Source organism: Podarcis cretensis (assembly GCF_951804945.1).
Source record: "Podarcis cretensis genome assembly, chromosome: 11".
Taxonomy (NCBI): Eukaryota; Metazoa; Chordata; class Lepidosauria; order Squamata; family Lacertidae; genus Podarcis; species Podarcis cretensis.
Window position 1 is genome coordinate 33,996,801 of NC_137180.1, and position 21,543 is coordinate 34,018,343.

The 21,543-nt window shown below is 41.6% G+C and overlaps 1 protein-coding gene across 8 annotated transcripts in view; it reads right to left on the reverse strand.

Annotated features, from left to right (window-relative positions):
- XRCC4 (X-ray repair cross complementing 4) overlaps positions 1–21,543 on the reverse strand; it is a 237,066-nt gene that overhangs the window by 86,247 nt on the left and 129,276 nt on the right. For 3 of the 8 annotated variants that reach the window (XM_079995775.1, XM_079995770.1, XM_079995776.1), the window contains exons 1-4: positions 21,355–21,493; positions 13,247–13,380; positions 12,727–12,879; positions 7,841–8,031 (exon numbers count right to left, since the gene is read on the reverse strand). In XM_079995775.1, the coding sequence (XP_079851901.1) occupies positions 7,841–8,031; positions 12,727–12,865 (330 nt within the window). In that variant the 5' untranslated portion in view covers positions 12,866–12,879; positions 13,247–13,380; positions 21,355–21,493. Of the gene's footprint in view, positions 1–7,840; positions 8,032–12,726; positions 12,880–13,246; positions 13,381–14,622; positions 14,876–21,354; positions 21,500–21,543 lie in introns of those variants that run through there. The other 5 variants (XM_079995777.1, XM_079995772.1, XM_079995771.1 and 2 more) reach the window with 4 other exon arrangements.

Here is a 21,543-nt window from a genome sequence, read left to right on the forward strand (position 1 = left end):
AACTCTATGATTCTATGATTCTATGATTCTACTGGGATGGTGCAGGGGATGGGCAGGGACACAACTGGAAAGGTTGTTGCCCAGTTCAACCAAATCAGTTTCTGCCCCCAAAACAGATAAAAAGTCAAAGTGAAATGAGATCTGATAATTAGCCCTATCCAATAATTAGCTTCATCCAAAGAAGCCTGTAGTTGACACACTACTATTCATTATCTAAGTAAAGGTAAAAGACCCCTGGATGGTCAAGTCCAGTCAAAGGCGACTATGGGGTGCAGCAGTCATCTCGCTTCAGGACGAGGGAACTGGCGTTTGTCCAGCTTTCTGGGTCATGTGGCCAGCATGACTAAACTGCTTTTGGCGCGACGGAAACCAGAGCACATGGAAATGCCATTTACCTTCCCGCTGCAGTGGTACCTATTTATCTATTTGCACTCGTATGCTTTTGAACTGCTAGGTTGGCAGAAGCTGGGACATAGCAATGGAAGCTCACCCCGTCACATGGATTCAAATTGCCAACCTTCCGATAGGCAATCCCAAGAGGCTCAGTGGTTTAGACCACAGCACCACCCACTCCCTAATATTCATTATATAATTGTGCCCATGAATTGAATTATTGGATTGTTAATGAGGAATTCCTGAAAACTGATATATGTAAGGCTTTAGGAGAGGTTTTACATTTAACTTATTTCAGTGATATATAACAGCAACAACATAACCCTATAGCAAACACTGTTGAGGCTATTGCACCCTTCATCACCCACTAGCTAAGCCATGTGGGATAGCTGGCTCATATGCATACTTGGGTACAGAAGGGAGGAAAAACCCTGTAAACCAGAAAAAAGTTTTGAAAGCAAATTGGACTCTACTCATGCATCTGAAGAGCTAGAAAATTAGTCCCTGGATCTGAGAACAAATTGGATTTGTCTTGAACACCACCTTGATACCTTGTATTAATTATTCATGGTAAACACCAGGTTTTTAATGAGGGTTGTAATTGTCATTTGCCAGATGTAGAGGTTGTTGATATTTGACAATATTCCCAGGACATTATATGCTGGGCCATGGCCTATGTACATAGAATCAGGGCCATTTGTTTAAATTTAAATCTCATTCTAGTAATGGGAGTCAGAGTACCAGCTATCAGGAGATTCCTCTGAGTCTTCTTATGCACAAGGTATAGCTTCTCTGGGAATCCAACAAATGGCTACGAAACAAAACATCAATGGTGTAAAACAGTTTTCTTAGATTAGAAATACAGTAATTGCTCTTGAAAAGTTTTTAATAATTTAGGTAGGTAAACAAGATGAACCACAATGTTAATTTACTTCTTCACATGACAGATATTTCATTTATGAAACTTCACTACAAAATATTATGATGGCCACCAGTTTAGATGTTTTTGCAATACAGTACTAGCTAATAACTGTACAAATTTACAAAGGATGGGTCCATCAATGGCTGTAAAGATAAGGCTTGAAGTGCTGCCATAATTTTTGGACTTGAAGCTTGCAGTATACAAGTATTTCAAGAAGCAGCCACTGGAGAAGGGATTTGGCTACAACATGGCGAGGAGGAGAATTTTACCTTGCACCTCCACCTTAGAAGCTGCTGTTAGCTGCAGAGACGAAAATGCTAAGGTTCAGGAACTGACATTGCTAACCAGAACTGTGGTGAATTTAAATCAGAGATTTGGCAGAGGGGCAAAGAGCAAAACCATCTATAGTGTGGCCAGAATCCAAATAGTCCTGGAATGACTTGTATGATACAAAAAGACCCTGCATACTATTCTCTCTTTAGTAGGTGCCTTCTTAAACAGCAGCAGCAGCAGCAGCAAGCAAGCAAATAAACAAGCATGGCACTGATTCAAAACTGCCCACCCCCAACCTTTTATCATTCTCTGTCCTCACAGGTCTTCCCTAGACTCCCATGTTTGTAAGCAAAAAAACTAAGTTCTTTTTGAATCCAGCCATAAATATATATGTGACAAACTGTCTTGTTAATTGTTCCAGTTTCCCTGCTTCTGTTAACTGTTCCGGTTACCCAGCCATGCCCTTGCCAAGCATACTCCATTCCAGTTGTCTTTCTACCTGATTTCTGATCTCCTAGACCCCACAGTCAGCATTTGGTGGCCACTGAGCATGCTCACTGCACAACTCGCTTTAGAAATTCACTTCCTCTTCCCCATACACATGCACATCTGGGCTCCCCCAAACATGCTGGGTTCCCCAGAGCTTGCACATGGGTGGTCCCATTTTTGTTACATATGCATTGGCACTCAAGCCTGACTATCAGAAATAGAAGCAATGAGGATTAAATTTTTTCTGCAACCAATAAATTTAAACATTTGCCTTTATGAATGTGAAATGCTAGAAATTCACAGTTTGAGCCTGCAGCTGTTTCCATAGTATCTAATAGGGCATGAGTTCCTTCTCTGAAGATGCAGAACACTGGCAAAGGCAAATTGTAGGCAAAACATTTTATGTACTGTAGGTTTATATTTAAAAAACAACAACAATATGAATGATGTGGCAGAGCAGTCACGATGCACTTGATGTTCCATAATCATCTCTTTCTTCTCTTTCTCTCTTCCTCCCTCTGTGGAAACCAAGTCTTGTCACCAGCCCATGATTTAAAGATTTTCCTCATGACAAGAAGTTATTTTAACTCAGCTGAACAAGAAAATGTAAACACTGACTTGAAATATCAAGAGCTATAATGCCCAGCATGCATCCCAAAACAGGAAAGCACAACTCAGAGCCTTTGGGTCCTTGACATTACCATATGGGAAACTCTGAAATGCACAGAAATTCTACTTGGTGGTGGTGCAGAGGGATATGTGAAAATATACGCATGAATATAAGGTGATGCTTTAATCCATTTGAAAATTTAAATTATCCTTCTGTCCTGTGACCTGTATTTTAAGAACACACTACAAAAAAGATGGACAAGCTGAAACAAATTATGTGGGTTTCTTTCTTCAGCCTAGTAAATCATGTCGTTTTCCACATGCTGACAGAACTTCATTGACTAATATTTTAGCAATGTTCTTAGGCGGGGGTGGAGGCAGAAAGAAAATACAATACTTGCCACCTTATTATACAGAAAGGTTTGCTAGCCCTCAAACGCTGCTTATCAAGAGGTCTTTAATCAATTTAATTGCCACCTCCAATGAGAAAGTTTTGCAGGAGTCCCATTTATTTGTTATATGCAGAGAGTTCCTAGCTGAAGTACTTGGAAAGATTTACTTCCAAGTGGTCACCTACTTAGATCAAACAGTAAATCACTGACTCTTGTTATGGTGTTTGTTTAGGTGGCAGCAGTTTAGCTGGCCGAGCCTCAATGGCCCCTTACTGAGTTCTCAGTGTGTGTGGCCCATTTTGCTCTGCAGCTGCTTTGACACACAAGCCCTACTGTGTACCAAGCCTATTGTTATTTTAATGCAATTCTCAACAGTCTAGTTTGCCCTTACCAGTCTAAGAGCGTTTCCAAAGAGCAGCATGTTAAAAACTCTTAAGACAAAAGACAGCTGTCTTAAGAGGCAAAGTCATTAATAATTGGTATTATATAATTTAGTGGCTTCAGATGCAACTAATACAGATCTCTAGTATTTTCTGATATACGAAAGCCTCGTGTCCTTTGGCTGAAAGTTCAGTGGACTTAGAACAAAGCATTTCACAGAAACAGAGGCAGTGTTATATACTTGTTCTATTTCTTCATAACATAGTTTAAACCACACAATAATTGATCTGAACATTACTTTTGTTTATCAAACTATTATGAAGTTGTAACATTCTGTCTACAGTATAGTAAATCCTTTTCTTCCATGGGAAGAATAATTATTGGTAGCAACTGCAACCTTTATTAATTCTCTACATTGCACATTAATATCATCTTCTGACAAACATCAAATACAATTTCACAGCATCCCACATATATCTAGGCTATAATAATCAGAAAGGCAAAGGAAGTTTTCTTTTGCTCTATTCATTAAAGTCAAATAATTATTATTATTTATTGAATTGATATACCGCCCTATACCCAGAAGTCTCAGGGTGGTTCACAGAACAAAATCAAAATATAAAACCACAAAATAGGAACCCCCAATTCCTAATCTATTTGAGTCTCATAATGCAAAAAATTAAACTGCCAAAAAAAAAAAAAGTTCTATTGGTGCAGCGGTTGGAGATGTAGATTTGAATGTGACTCCAGTTGCACATCTCAGTGGGCCCAGTGTTGAAATCAACACTCACAAGGCATTGAAGATCAAATTTTAGGAGGACTAGCTTGAATTGTGAATTGACTTGAATGAATTGTACTTCACTAAAACATCGTTGCCTGGAAGACTTTTCATGTCTGCCCCATGTGTGGGCTAGCTGTCACAGAATTATAAATTTCTAGGATGCAAAACACCTAATTAGGTCATGAAATGCATTTCAATGCCAATGCAAGACTGCTTCAAGGCGCAGATTTTCCAATGCTTTGTCTAGTTTATTGCAGAATGACTCAAGCTAAACTACCACTATTTCCTCCAGCAAGTATTTCCAAAGACATACAGATTTTGCCAACTGTACATGTTCCCCAGTCAACAGCCCTTATTTTCCTTTCCTTTATTTTAACTTATTACATCTAATATAGTAGATAAAATTAACTGGGTTACCTTGAAATTTTCAACTAAAGGAGGCCCATACTATGTTATGCTCCCCAGACCCCCTTCCTGATTAGTAAAAAGGTAAAGGTAAAGGTACCCCTGCCCGTACGGGCCAGTCTTGACAGACTCTGGGGTTGTGCGCCCATCTCACTTAAGAGGCCAGGGGCCAGCGCTGTCCGGAGACACTTCCGGGTCACGTGGCCAGCGTGACATCGCTGCTCTGGCAAGCCAGAGCCGCACACGGAAACGCCGTTTACCTTCCCGCTGGTAAGCGGTCCCTATTTATCTACTTGCACCCGGAGGTGCTTTCGAACTGCTAGGTTGGCAGGCGCTGGGACCGAGCAGCGGGAGCGCACCCCGCCGCAGGGATTCGAACCGCCGACCTTTCGATCGGCAAGCCCTAGGCGCTGAGGCTTTAACCCACAGCGCCACCTGCGTCCCTCTTCCTGATTAGTATAGTTATGCAAATTATCCACATGCTTAGCAGGTTAACTTTTAACAACCCATCACTATTATCCATCCTGTTACGAAAAATGTGACACTTCAAAAGCGCGGATAATGCCACTGGTTAATGTCATCACCACTATACGACTGTCTGCCTCACTCATACCTAGATTTCCTTATCTAAATCCCCATCGAACCATGAAGTTGACTGGGTGGCCTTAGGCAAGCCACTGGGTTGTCATGAAGATAACACACACAAATGTCAGAATACAAACGTAATGAGTAAAAAATAAAATACAAATTAGTTTTTTTAAAAAATTGTTACCCTGGCTTCTCATTCTTGAACACATTTATGTGGAAGCATGGCCTATTTTTATTTCAGCTGGGACCAGTGCTGTCCCTGGACCAGGGGAGCTTAACCACAGTAATTCTGGCACAGCTGAAGACAGGAGGGAGACCCTGTTAGTATATCACATCTCTGCTCTGCAACTGGTTAACAATTTTCAACCAAGCCAGGTTCAAGGTGTTGCTATTCATATATAAAGCCCTTAACAGTATGGGACCAGTTTACTTGTGGGATCGTCTTATCCCATATATGCTCACTTGACTGCTTCAATTTTTGAAACTGGTATTGTATCAGGTGCCATATAATATGCATTCTTGTAAAAAAATCAATATTTTAGTCTAGCAGCACCTACACTTTGGAAGTCCTTGCCTAATGACATCAGGCAAGCGCCATCGCTGTACTCTCTTCGTGGTTGCTCAAAACATTTTTGTTTAGGAAAGCCTTTTCAGACATATAGAAGTTACATGCGTTTTAATCTTGCTTTCAGCTTATTGTTGTTTCCAATTATTTGTGAACGTTTAAAAAAATACCTCTGTGACTGTCCTTTACTGAAAACGTCATATGTTATTGTACATGGGTTTGAGGCTTTATTACAATCAAGTGATAGATAAATTTTGTTGAAATAAATAAAGTCAAAGGACTTACTTCCAATGATGTACACTAAAGAGTGCAGCCTGATCTTATTGCAGTTTTCATGCAATAGCCTTGATGAGCACAGCTTCCCAGGTCTAGTCTGCTTGCCTGGTAAGCCACCTTTTGGAACCTACATGGTTCAGTGAGACTAGAACTATGGAAATAGAACTACAGAAAGGAATCTCAGTAGGGACAAATATCAGGTTCTACACTTAGGTTTGAAGAACCAGCTACACAGATACAAGATAGGAGACACCTGGATTGCCAGTACTACATGTGGAAAGGATCTAGGGAGTCTTAGAAGACCCCAAGCTTAACATGAGTCCAGAGCGTGATGCAGCAGAAAAAAAGCTAATGCTATTCCAGGCTGCATCAACAGAAGTAAATTGTCCTGATTAAGGGGACAGTATACTTTATTCTTCCTTGGTCAGACCACACCTGGAGTACTGTGTCCAGTTCTGGGCACCACACTTGAGGAAGGATGTGGACAAACTGGAATGTGTGCAGAAGAGGGCGACCAAGATGATCATAGGTCTGGAAACCAAGCTTTATGAGGAACAGTGAAGGGAATTTGATAAGTTTTTCCTGGTAAAGAGACAGAGGAGAAAGGATAGCTATCTTCAAATATCGAAAGGGCTATTACAAGAAGAATGGAGCAAGCTTGTTTTCTCCTGCTCCAAAGGACGTGACCTCAAGTTACACAAAAGGAAATTCTGACTAAACATCAGAAAGAACTTTCTGACAGTAAGAGCTGTTTAACAGTGGAACAGACTCCCATGAGAGGTGGTGGACTGAGGCCATCTGTCATGGATGCTTTAGTTAAAATTTCTGTATTGCAGGGGATTAGACTAGATGGCCCTCAAGGTCCCTTCAAACTCTACAATTCTATGGTGCAGATAGGTAGTTATTTCCTCAAAAAAGTGCCTATTTCCCCTGAAATAAACACGTATAAGTTTTCGAACATAAAAGTGGAAAGCATAGGGCACTGCTGGGAAGGACAAATAGAATATGGTAAAATGGCAGAGGAAAGATTTCTGATCTTTCTCTCTCTCATACATATCCACAGGTATCACATTAGTGTCTATGGCCTGAGAAGTTGTTTTTAAGTAAAATAAATAGATGAAGCATTAAAGGACAAAACTACATAACATTAACATCATGTGTAGCTTTGAGTGTGAGTTATTGAAGAAATGTTAGTGACTAAAATCCATATAAAAGGTTTACCACCAGGTCTGAAAAAAAATTAGAGATCTGGCAAGCCTCTGTTTACCTCATGTGATAAATATTTTTATTTATCAATGCTAGTAACTTACAAGAAACTTCTGTCATTTTTCAAATCACGCCAGATAGTCTAAAGTGGTAAAGCAATAAATTAAATTAAATTCATTCAAATTATGTTCCCAAGAGGAGGGTAAATACAAAGCTACATTATAATTTAAGCCGTTCCCATAGCTTTCATTGTTATTGCCTTCATCAGAGTAACTATATAGCCTTTTACTCCTTGGGATTCAGACAACAACTCAAACTTAATGTATGTTTAACAAAATGATTTCTTGCTTTACTTAAATTTTGGAATCAAGAAGTCAAAGAAATCCTTATACTGATTAAAAACAACCTCACAGATCTTACCCATTACAGAATTATTGAAAAATAAAGTTTAAGGAATTGCTGTGCAGTGTCCACCATATTACTGAAGATTAATGGTCTACTATACTGAAACTCTCTTGGGAAAACCATAATGTAACAATTTTTAATAAAGCAATACTTACAGAAACATCTTTCAGATTCTTTTCATAAGAAAAATTGAGGCACTCTCCATCCACTCCTCCTTTAGAAATATCAAAATTGTATTTGTCTGCCAGTCCTCCTTCAAATAACAACACTTTTTTAAGCTCTCCAATGTATTTCTCTCGCTCCATTTCCATGTCAGCAGCTTCCTTGGAAATATCTTCCTCAGGCACTGTTGGAAGATTCCATACACATTTTTGTCACAATGCAGTTTCTTACGGGATTTCTTCAAAGTACAGAATAAGGCAAGACATGGTTGGTTTTATATTCCATCCCCTATCACATTTTGTAATTTATCAAACACTTTATAGGTCAATTTATTGCTGCTGACTGCTGAAGCAAGTAATTAAAAATCACCACAATGATTCAAAAGTTTCTAAAGCTAAAGAAATATGAACTGCCTGATGATATCCAGGTAAGGCACACATAAACCCACTAAAATAAAAGGTTTAGGTGCACATAACTCTGCAAGGATTATAGCCTGAAATCCAGGATTCAAACCAAACCTCACAGGATTAGAGGACCTTTCTAGAGAGCTCAGTAGTATTTGAATCAGCTCTCCTCTTTAATGCTCCTTATCTTCTTCTTTTTTAACCTTTACAACTCAATTTAGTTTTTGCTCGCCCCATCTGAAGTTACACTATGATTTCAAAGCCCATTTCACAATCCTATGTTAAGGAAAGAATCAAACCAAAACATGTGGATGATTTGAAGAGTAAACAAGTACACACTTTGGCTTGGTCTTGATACTATAAGATCAACATTTCTACTTAGAAGTAAACACTATGGGCTTAGTATACATATGCCTGGGATCAGATAATTTGATATCTCCCTTTTATATTCCACTGCAATGTATTTTAATGTTATTATTCAATTATTTTTTGTGTTCCTTTTCTTTCTTAACTCTTACACTCAACCCAATTCACAAATAAAGTTAGGTTTAGTTCAACAGGTCTTCCAACACCAGCATGTACCGCCACCCAGATTTCAACACTGATCTATTTAAGAGCCATCCTGCACATTTATTGATCCTTGTAGTGAGCCATTTCTCCATGGTGACACCCTGCACATTCCATTAATATGTATCACCCCTCTTCTTAATGACTAGGAGTCAGGGCCAGTATCAGTACCTGAAACCCTTGGGCAACTGCTGAGGCCTCAGCCCCACAGCAGAGTTGAGCGCCAGTATCTGGTCCAAGCTCCCCTTTAAAACATCTGACCTGACAGTCGGATCAACTGCCATATTAATTCCCCAGCTCAGACATCTAGCTGTCAAATTCATCTCGTATAATGCTCCTATATAGCAGGGGTGGCCAACTCCCAAGAGACTGCAATCTACTCACATAATTAAAAACTGGCAGTGATCTACCCCCGTTTTTGGGGGGTTCAGGTCAAAGTTGTTGAGCTTTTTTAATGGAAGAGGAGAGCCACATTTTGGGGGAGTTCAAAGTTTAGCTGTTGGCCATTTTTAGGGAGAAAGGGGGACAGCCACTCACCAACAGATCGCTGGGGAAACAAACAGCCTCACTAAACTCTGTACAGTGGTACCTTGGGTTAAGTACTTAATTCGTTCCGGAGGTCTGTTCTTAACCTGAAACTGTTCTTAACCTGAAGCACCACTTTAGCTAATGGGGCCTCCTGCTGCTGCCGCGCCGCCGGAGCACGATTTCTGTTCTCATCCTGAAGCAAAGTTCTTAACCTGAGGTATTATTTCTGGGTTAGCGGAGTCTGTAACCTGAAGCGTATGTAACCTGAAACGTATGTAACCCGAGGTACCACTGTATTCCATATTCCGTTCTGCAGATTGTGCAACAATGGAGGAGGGAGCTTTACCAGCGCTAAGGAAAGGGACCCAACGAACCTCCCGGGGGGTCTACCAGTAGATCGCGATCAACTTGTTGGACATCCCTGCTATATAGCATCACTCTGGGGCATTGTGGGAAATTGTAATGGTTGTTAGACTGAGCTGCCAAGTGCTGTTTGTAATACAGCGGCCAGGTAAACCCAACAGGGCCAATTGACAAATGAAGAGGCCCCTCAAAGGATGCATTGTCCACAGTGTTAGAAACTGAGATACGAAAGCAAGGAGCTAAATAGCACCTTAAACCTAGGTTATGGGTACAACAACAGAATGTCTAGAAGTGCTTTTAAATAACAAGAATACAAAACTGAAAATGAACGAACTGCAGCTAAAATATTATGTTCATTTTTCGTATGGTCTAGTTCTTCCCATGCCAACCCCCTAATATTCTTAAGAGGGTCTCTTCTCCAGTCTTCAGGGAATAACTGGAAGTGGGGAGGCAGAAAAAAGTCCTCCTTTCCTTCCACTCTGCAGTTTTAATCTGAAATCTTAGGTGCAGTACTGTGCCCAGAGCTCAAAAATTGCTCATGCTAATGAAATTCCCTGTCACAAAATGCGCCTAGAACAATGGGAGTTTTGAACACTGTTTGTCCAGGGCCATCTGACACCTGGTAAAAATTTATGTTTTAATAAGCATCCATAGTTGTTATGGAAATTTTCAATGGCCAAGTATTAATTAGGAAGATTAAATTCGTTTGTTTTATGTACGTAAATTTGCTTTTTTTCTTTCTTTTTCTGTATTTTCTTCTTTCTTAATTGTTTTTTCTTTAATTTTCTTTTTGTAGTATGAGACTGTAAATTCTTTGTAAAAGTGTGTAATTTAAATTAATAAAGATTATTTTTTTAAAAGGAAATTTTCAATGGCATGTGTAATTCCCACAACAGTTTTGCAGAGTAATACTATAGAGTACAATCAAGCATGAAAAGGAACCATGGGAAAATGGCTCACAATGAAAATCAGATAATGTGTAGATTATTGATGTCCATTAATCATTGGGAGGGTGACAAGCATTAGGATTTAGCAACTTGCACCCACCCAAGTATGATGATCACCAGAACAATTGCTTCCCACACTTGGGAGCACAAAACAGGCATAAAGAAAGGACCCGCAAACAGACTTACTTTACATACACATATGTGTAATACTCTTCCTGCCAACAAGCTCTACAAGGTCACTTCAAATACTCGACATTTCGTAAACTACTTAATCTCTAAAGCTATATATGCAGAACAATCATTTATATCCAGGCATGAACCAATAAGACATTTGAGATTTCTCTTCTGTGTCACCCCATGAGTCAAGCCACTGCTCAGTTTAAAAGGAGATTGCCCTGCCAACTCTGGGTAATTCAGTGATGAAAACCTAAAAAGAACACCATGGCTCTTCCTCAGTTTCCCTACACACACTAGTCCCATTGGACTGCAACCTGAATGGAACAATGGCAGAAGTGATCATTAGGAGCTGTGGGGGCTGCAAAGGGTCAGCAGTATGCTGATGACACACAGCTCCACATCTTCATAGCACCTGAGTCAGGAAAGGCTATGCAATATCTAGTCCACTTCCTGGATATAACAGTAGACTAAATGAGGGCCAATAAACTAAGTTTGAATCCTTGGCAGATGCAGGCACTGCGGGTGGGTGGTTCCCATGTCCAGGAAATTGGTTGGTTGCCTGTTCTGGACAGGGTTGCATGCTTTCTGAAAGGTTTGCAATATGTGGCTGCTCATGGATCCATCTGTGTTGTTGGAGGCTCGGGTAGCTGCAGTGGCTAGAAGTGCCTCCAACCACCTACTGTCCTGATCCCCTGGCCTACCTAGTGGCAAGTCAGTATATAAAGTCCAAAGCTGAAAGACCAGGGGTCAAGCCACACAAGCAAGGTCCAAGGTCCAGAAATGCAGTCCAGGGTCAATCCAAGTAACCAAATCTGAAGTCCAACGGTCAGGATACAGTCCAGAGTCAAACCCAAGATGCAGTCCAACAGCATCCAAGTCAAGGTCTACCAATATGGGCAGCTGAATAGACGCTGCCTCTCAGCTCTGCTTCCCTTTTGTACTTTGCATGTTGATTGCAGTATCTGGACGATGAGGCATGTGATCCTCACCTGTTCCAAGCCTCCTCCAGCTGCGAAATCACACACCTCCTCCCAGAACTAGTGAGCCTCACCTAGTGAGCTAGGAAGATGGGTCATGGGCGCTTGCCTGCCTTAGCTTCCTAGAGTGGCACTTCTGCTGCTCCCTATGCCTCAGAGCCTGCCAAGTTCATGGAGACAGTGGCTTCTCTGCCTCTGGTGATGGGTCCTGCTGCTCTGGTTCTGGTGCACTGACGCCCATCCCCCTCACCATCCTCCACTATCCTGTGAGTATTTCCTTCCCTATTCCTTGCTTGCCCTGATGTGTCCCAATCTTGGCTACGCCCCTCACTGGGATCCGCTTCCTCCTCCCCGTCATCTCACCAGTTCATGACACCTACTGCTGGTACACCAACCATGGGTGTTCTTCAACAGGGGTAGCGTGACTGTAGTGTATCATGGATTGGCAAGCAATGCACTCTATGTAGGGCTACCCTTGAACTTGTCTCAACAGCAAAATGCTGTGGCCAGACTGTACCATCAGCACCGTGGTCAGACTACCATCAGCACAAAACTGTAGTACTTAAACTCTTGCATTGACCATCTATATGGCACCAGGTCAAGTTCAAGATTCTGGCATTAATTTACAAGGCCCTTAACAACTTTGGTCCAGGATACCTTAAGGCCCACTTGATACCTTATATACCTTATAGGCTGGCTGCTGAGGTTTTCAGGAAAGTCACTGTTTGTGGCTTAGCCTTATAGTTCAACACTATAAGTTCTGAAGTTTTGCTTATGCATTTGAGGCCTGACTATGAAGAATCTGGGGAAAGTCTCATTTCACATGTACCATTCTATGCACTTGTTGCAGAAAAGTGACACAGAAATCCTTGAAATAAATAATGACATAAATAAATAGCATCTGATCATACATCACCTTTCCCAGTCCAAGCTGATAGGCCATCACTGAGTACTACATCAAAACCGGCGCCCAAATCTTTTTGCCACGCTATCTGAAGAAAATAAGTTGTGCCTGGATCAGAAACAGGGCAGATGCGAACAACTTTCTTCTCCATTGTTCTCCAAAAGGCTGTTTAGGAAAATTGAGAGATGGAGGATGGGGGGGGGGGGAGGAGAGAGAAACAATATATAACTTAAATCTATTCCCAGTTCAATGAAGAGGAACAAAATATGAAATTGGCAAGCTATGCTAACCACAGCCCTGTGAATTAATACAGATAATGTTTCAATTTCTCTATGGGACCAAATAATTTAAGCTTCCTTTATTTGTCCTGTAGGAATTTAAAATCTAATACACAAAACCTGCATGGCCTCCATAACCTGAAAGAGACTGTACTATACTTTAGAATAAATATTCAAGTGGGGTGGGAGTACTAAATATAGTTCACTTGACCCAACAAGTGGAGGAAGAGGGACCTTTGTGTCAGGATTCTTACCTCTCCCAAAGCTAAGCACAAACCCATAGGCAGTGGTCACTGCTGTTCACATGCATCCCTGGATCTAAGTCAACAAAGCCTTCTGCTCTTGAGCAATGGAGAAGTTCAGCTCCAAATGTTAACTTAGAAAACAGCTGCATTGTAATAAAAAGAAAAAGAAAAAAGTGAGGAGCAATTCACTTAAAATAATGCTGAGGGGACCTAAAGACTATAACCATAACAAAAATCACAACTGGAACTCATCAATTGGAAAAGCATGTTTGAATTCTAAGTGAAAAATCAGTCTTCTACTCTTGATTGAGCATGAATACCCAGAGTAACCAATGCAAAGCTTAAAAGGCTTCTAGTAATTACACATAAGTTCATTGTTTATTTCATTTATTTAAAAGTTTTTTATCAACTAAAGAAGCAGTGTAGATAAAGGGGCAAATGGGGGGGGGGGAGCTTTTGATAGAAGATTATGGTTAAGCAAAGAAACACCCAAGATAATTTGACACAACCCACCCTGTAAGAATTCACCACACCAGCTCATTTCAGGCCTGTCAGAAACTAATCTAGGCTACAGAATGCAATGATATCATCTTCAGTGCATGCCAAACCTAGAGGCATCTGTAGATCAGGTCCCCTCTCTCATTCCACAGAGACATCAAGGATCTGATTCACTGTGGAAGTCACAGTTTGCACTGGGATGCCAATGATGCAGATGGCCTTAGAGCCTGCAGGGCCCAGACAGTATGGGGGCAGGACGGAGGGGGAATACAAACTTATAACACAGGTCCCCTTCAGTGCACATCATCCACATTACAACCATATTTCAGCATTTGTTCCTAAAACACCCAGTAGCCTATTGTAATCCTTGTGAATTCTTCTGAAAATGTTTAAATAAACAATTAAAAACAGTTTGCTTCTATTTGTTACTGAAAGAAAAACACACATTAAAAACTTCACAAGTTCTTAAAAGCATCTTTTGCAAATTTCTGATATGACAGCCAGTTGAATAATAACTGTTGGGATTTTACTTTTACAACAATATCACTGTTTAATTAAAGCAGACTGTTAAAACCCAAATATTTTCTAGCACTACCTCATTTAGATGCTATTGTAAATAAGACCCATTTTTAATCCTATGATAAGCATCTCTCAGCCAGTAATAGCCAGATCGGGAGGAGTATCCTGGAATGCCTTTAAAGATTCAATAAAGCTGCTTCTGTAGTCTGAAGATACTTGCCATCTCTGGAAAATTAAAGCACTCAGTCTCTATGTCCCTTCATTAATACAAAGAAACGCTTTAGGGAAACGGATTGATTATAGCAACAGGAAAGCCAACATTTTTTTCCTAAGGGTTTGAAGAATCATATTACATATCAACACCTCACCATATAACTGCTAAAGAAGAAAGATTGGCTTGCAGGTGGGAAGCACAGAGTTCCACCCCAATTTGTACATCACTGGCTGTATTGAAAGCATCAGACAGTTGACGATTGAGCTGCTCCTCTTTAGTACTTTGTGTCTTTTAGTGTTGCCATCTATGATCTTTATTAGGCAATGCTTCCTTCTGGGTAAGAATCAGCTGTTGGCTGGCATGTAATTAGTTGGAGTCTACTCCACAAACAATGACAGCCCACATTCCTGATGAATAAACAAGACACTTTTTAAAAAATTAGTAGACAAATGATTTTGTACACTGCTTTGGACAGCACTCAGGCACAATACAGAAGCCAATTTTTAGGTTTCCTTCACTGTTCCACAGAGTGTCATTTATACTTCGACTCCAGCTTTTTCTTTCTGGCTTACACAACTGTCTTTTGAGAGAGTGATTGAGGGAGAAAGGTTGCAGCAGCAGGTGTCTCAAACCTCCGCTATTATACTTTGGGAACATGCAGATCTAAAAGAAAAAATATTACAATTCTTGAACAATTACATTTACAGCTTGATCCTGTCCACATGGCACATAGCCTTAGCTGATCTTGTTTCAAGAAACACATGAGCAGTGGTGGAGGCTTGTCCGTAAGGGCTGCCCGTTAGCCCCAGTCTGCCTCAACCAACCCCCATCTGCCTGTCTACTTACTTGCAACCAATGTACAGTGCACTTCTAACTAGCTTTCTCCACAGCTCATTTTGCCCTGGGAGGAAAAGGAGCAAAGCTGTGCCCCTCTCATTGGCTTATCAAACGAGGCTTCCTTCTGCTAGCCTTAGAGCTTGGGCCTGGCTGGGACCTCTTGTGGATCAGGGCAAATAAACACATCTTGACTCCCCTCTACAGTTTGGTCCCTCCTTGTAAACCAATATTTCAACCCAATGCCAAAAAAAATCTGCCAACTTTTCTGGTCTATTCTGTATGACAGCAGAGTGTTTCCATGCCAAAATGTGCTGTGTCATCATTATTCTGCGTGGTACCTCTGGTCAAGAACTTAATTCGTTCCAGAGGTCTGTTCTTAACCTGAAACCGTTCTTAACCTGAGGTACCACTTTAGCTAATGGGGCCTCCCACTGCCACCACACTGCCAGCGCATGATTTCTGTTCTCATCCTGAGGTAAAGTTCTTAACCCGAGGTTAGCAGAGTCTGTAACCTGAAATGTCTGTAACCTGAGGTGTTGGTAACCCAAGGTACCACTGTAATTATTTTTGAAGCAGCAGGCAAAATTCTTGCAAACCTTCTATCACACAGGAGCCCCACAACCATTTACTCATTCCTGCAGTCAGGATGTTTGAAAAAAGACTGTTTTCCCATCACTCCTGAGGGAATTCATAGCAAGAATCTCTGTTACAGTTGCTATTGTGGCGTGCGCACATGCACACACACACCATCTACCCCAAAAACTATTCTCTACAGGTACTCCCTGACCACCATCAGTCAAACAGTGTGCCTCCTTCCATCTTAGAAGAGCAGAACTCTACCCAATAGAATGTTCACAGTCCTACCTCCACACAGCAATGAAGAGCAAGGAAAGCAATGTTCCACTCGGACTAATGCTAGCTGGGACTGGAGGAAGTACTAGCAAACCTAGGGAATCATTAGTTCTTTGATCCCAATGCTGACTGCATCTCCTTTCTAAAAGGCAGGAGATTCAGCTGAACGACATGCTGTTGCTGAGTTATGGGCCAGAACTAAACATGCTCAGTAGAAGAGAAGCCAGGCAGAAGATTTGCGTATGTCCTAGGTGGCAAGGAAACATGAGCATCTCAAACTTGCAAGTCAAGTCTTTAAAGTTTTAATTTGCTTTTACAGGTTAAATTTATATGAAGAGAAATGGTCACTGATGGCTGCAACAAAACAAAGCAATGCTTAAGCTAGCTTTCTGGAACTTAGCTAATGTAAACCAGAACAAGTCATGGTACTCTTGACTTTATGGAAGAATAGCCATTGCTATGTTCCTCCCATCAAGCTAAAAACTCAGAAAATATATAATTAAGCAGCAACTTGTTTATCTCATAACTAATCAGCTATGATTTCTTCTTGTTAGAACAATATAACATTGGATTGCATCCAGCGTTAGTTCTACTTAGAGTAACCCTATTGAAATTAATAGGCATGACTAACTTTGGCACAATTAATAGGCACAACCAACTCTGAGCAAACCTGACTTACACATAACCTATTATGGGTTGCTACTGTATTTTTTAAAAAAACCATAAGCACTTTATAGTTCTGTTGACTTCAAAATAAGTTTTCATAAGATGATTACATTTTTCAAGCTGAAATCAATGGAACTGGAATTTCACTAACTCTGGCTGGATCATGCCATGATTTTTAAAACCATGTTCTAATGTGAGCTGCATCAGACACACAGCTTGATCCACAAAGCAAACAAATGAAATGAACTTTGGGGGGGGGAGTGCAATGAGCCCATTAGAATATTACTCAACTCAACATCAGTAGTAGAGTTATCAAAATGGTATTACAACATTTAGATATTTTACTGAAGTTTGCACACAATGGACTGATTAAGTTAGCTGCATTTAGTTACCACTGAAAACGGGACTAGTTTGCCCCATTGGTTTCAAATGGGAACATATTAACTAAGCCTGTATATTACAACAAAACAGTAAAGAAACATAGACAACTCTAAGTAGTGATGTATTTCCTATGTTTTCTGCTTTCTTTTGCCAAAATGTCTCAGAGGAAGTCTACATTTCACATTCTCAGGTCATTTATTTTATTCTCCAATAAAGGAAACACATTCTTCATTTATGAGAGTGGATGGTGGACCTAAAGTAATATTTTTTGTAAACATTATTATTGTATATCATTTCCCCCAAACATGGACACAGTAAACGTCAGTCCTCCAGTGCATTTCATTTTGGATCTACTGACAGCAACCAAATCCAACATTATCGAAGACTCAAATGCAGGCATAATCAGTTTCCTGCCACCTGTGGATGGGACTGAATTTGGCCTTCGTCCTCATAACCACATGAGGCTTCTGGATCATTTCAAATAAGATTCAGCTAAACACTCAACATGGAGCTTCTACTGACAACTCAACTTGCCATATAAAGGAAGCATAATTAACATTAAAAACAAAATAAAATGTAATGAACAAATTTCAAGTATAGTCTAAATCACTACATACCTTGAGCATTAATGTTACCAAAAAGGAGAATAAATAATTTAGTGAGAGCAAGTTAGGGGCCAGGACTTGCCATTGTGCCTCTGCTCTCCATCACATCAGGGGCATAGTCTGCTGGTGCTGGGAGAGGAATAAAAGCATTTCAAATAGTCAAGATTACCCTGCTATTTTGGATGTTCACGTATTCCTCTCACCAGAGAACATAACCATTACCAACTTAATATATAAACACTGTTCCTGAAGGTCCCAAATCAATTATATCTCATATTAAAGGACTATCTGAACTAAATCAACGTGTACAGCAGGGAGAGGGGAAGTTTAGGGAACTGGGCGATCCAATCCCTTGCTTCATACTACCAACCTGGATTGCTGCAAGTACATATCAAATCTTCAATTTACATAATTCCACTTTGTATCCATAAAGGAAAACAGCTGAGATGACAGAAACTATTTAAAGTACTTGTGTCATTCATGAGTGAAGCGGGCGGGGGTGGGCAAGGGGGCAGCTGGCCCCACCCAATCAAGTAAAACAATAGAAATACTTAACTAATGGATCAATCACATCAGTTCCGCTCTCCCGGGAAGGCAGGCAGGGGGGAGCAAAGACTTTCGCCCCCCGCCGGCCTTCAGAAGAGGTCCTGGACCTCTTTAAAATCGCCCCGGGACAGCGGAGAAGGGCTCTCCAAGGGCTCTTAAGCAGAGCGCCCCTCGCGCGGGGCAGACATTCGCAGCTTGGGGAGCCCTGCAGGACTTCCCCGCAGGGCTCTCCAAGCTGCGGATAGGGGCAGCAGGCTGCTATCCGCAGCTTGGAGAGCCCTGCGGGGAACTCTTCTGAAGGCTGGCGGGGGAGAAGGGCTTTTCTTCCCACCGCCAGCCTTCAGAACAGCCTTCTGAATGTTGGCGGTGGGGAGGAAAAACCCTCCTCCCACCGCAAGCCCCGGGAACAGAGGAGAGGCGCTGCGCGCCTTCTCCTCTGTTCCCGGACCTCCCACCGCAAGCCTTCAGGACAGGTCCGGGAACAGAGGAGAAGGCGCGCTGCGCTTCCCCGCTGTCCCCGGAGATTTCCCTATGGGCTTTCGTCTTGCGAAGCAAGCCCATAGGGAAATTCGTCTTGCGAAGCCGCTAAAAAAATGGAAAACCCTTTCGTCTTGCGGGTTTTTCGTTTAGCGAGGCATTCGTCTTGCGGGGCACCACTGTATTTTTCAACCAGTTCTACCAAACCTTCTAGCTCTGGCCTTGTTGACGCTCAGAATAAGGAACTGAAATAGGCTACTGACACAATTACTCTGAGGAATTAAGGTTAATCAAGTTGCAGGAACAAATCAGAACACAAAAGTCTGGACATATCCGAAATTGCTGGCCCATGTCCGATGTGGTGAGCTACACAACTGCATCCTCTCAGGGAAGACACTTCCAAACTTGCATGGTTCCACCCACTCAGATTTGCCATTGGATTTTAGGCAGAAAGGTGTTATATAAGGACTTTTCTAGCTAATTCTTGGTTAAGTAATGAAGTTTACATAAGCTCCAGTGTCTCTTACATTTCTGGGCTCCCTCCATGGTCCCAATTCCTACTCTCTGGTTTGTCCTCTGATCCCGATTAGTCTATGCTTTTAGCTAGTTATCTTTTGCTGCCTCCTTGTTGTCTTTAGATCCTAGTTCTCAGTTCCAAGGTTCTGACACTCTTGAGCAAACAACCCAGTTCTGACAGGAGAACTCTGGACAAACATAATATAGAGTTTAATAGAAAGACTGTGGTGTAATGATAAAGAGATCCTCCTTCTCTGCCATCACTGCAACTATGGAATGTTGTGCAGTAGAGCTATTGTTCAGTCTGGAAATGGCTATCACAGTCATTTCTCCTCATACCTGACAGCCTGCTGTAACATAATTGTTGTATGTTTGCAGATAAAGTTGCTCACATCCATTCAAACTTGTTATTGTTGGGTCAAGAGTTATGTCTGAGATGTTCATGTCACCCACTTATCTCAATTGCTTGGATCAGTTCCAGTTATAATTAACTGAGGATGTTGACAGGGTGCTTGGAAAAGTCCATTCAACCACAATTGATCCTTGCTTTTTATGGCTTATTAAAGCTAGCTAGAAAACACAGGCCCCTATTGTGAACAAGGTAGTTAATTAATAGTATTTATTAAAACATTTAAACATTTTATCCCATCTTTCAATAATGCTAATAATACCTTGAGCAAGAGTGATACAAAAGAGTGTTATGGCAAGCCTTCCTTGCTGAAAACTGTGTCCTCCAAGCCAGCAGATTTGGGGAACCACTACCTGGAACCCCCTCGAAATACATTTTTTTAAAAGATAGTTAAGCACATTGTGTTTGATCAACTCCAGGCATTCCTGGGTGATAAGCTATTCTAGACCAAGTCAACTTCCCATTTGCAAGCATTAAAGTAACACGTGATAACACCCACCGTCCACCCCGTTTTCAGCACTGCAGGGGGGTTGGGGTGGAAGTGGGCTGGGCAGGCTTGTGTGTGTTCTGCTGGCACACGTGGTGCCTCAGATAGAACCCCTGCATACAAGGGGAGTTGCCATTTGGTCCAATTTCATTTCTTATACAAATACAGCAGCTCAGAAGCATCAGATAGCACAGATAGCATCTATGCAAGTGTCTGGATTTAGTACAGCCAAAGGTGTTTTTAAAAACAAAAACAAAAACCATCTTCTTTTTAAATAAGTAGTTTTCAGCTTTTTATTATCATTTAGACCATGGACCAACTAAGTTGTCTTGAACTACATTGGGGCAAGCAAAAGTCAGGTCAGGATGTACTGACAGGTCATTGGGTGGCTTTCTGGTTCCCAATTGCAAAAACAACGTTGTAATGTTAGGCTGCTGAAATGAAAGTAAGCAAACAGCAGACCTTTTTTTGCGTGAAAGGCCCGTGAACCCGCTTCAGTCCTGGTACCCAAGGCCAATTCTTAAGACTCAAACTGTGTTCGGAGCAACTTTGCAGCACCTACTAGTTCTGGGGGCTTCTCGTAAAAAAAAAAAAAAACCCACCAAAGCATATAGGTTGACTTATTTCCGATTTCGACGAACTACTTTTCACAAAGATCATCTAAGCGGAGTGTGGAGAGTTCAAGACTCTCTAGCGCAGCCTTGAGAACCCTCCAGATGCTTTTGGACTACAACTCCCATCAGCCCCTGTAAGCAACGTGCGAGGAGCACCCAAAACAAAACGCCTAATTCTCGTATAGGAAATACAGTATAAGTGCCCAGAATGGAGTATCTCCTCCCTGATGCAGAAAGAGAGCAAGGAAGAGGCGCGGGGCGGATAGGACTCTTTAGGGTCCAGTCCTGACCACTATGCCGCCCAAGAAGTGAGTTCTATAGGGAGAGCGGGGTTTACTCCTGTGTAAGCGGGCACAGAATTGCACTGCTGGCAAAAGACGTGCTTATTCTCTCCCGCCCGCTCCTTCAACGCGCCCCTTGGAAGGAACTTCCTCGCTTCCAACCCCACACATTCGCCCCCCACCCGGCTCTGCTCCTTGCCCGTCACTTTGCCTACCTCACACCGCCTTGAAAACTGCCACTTCCGGCTTCTATAACCAATAGTACCTCCCCCCTTTTTCTGTGTGTCGGTTGAAAGTGCCCCGCCTCCTCCTTTCCCTTTAGCCAACGGGAAGCCAGCGCCTTTCCCCAGTTTCGGCCCCTCCACCCCCCTCGAGCGCTGCCCGTCCCACACACTTCCTCCAAT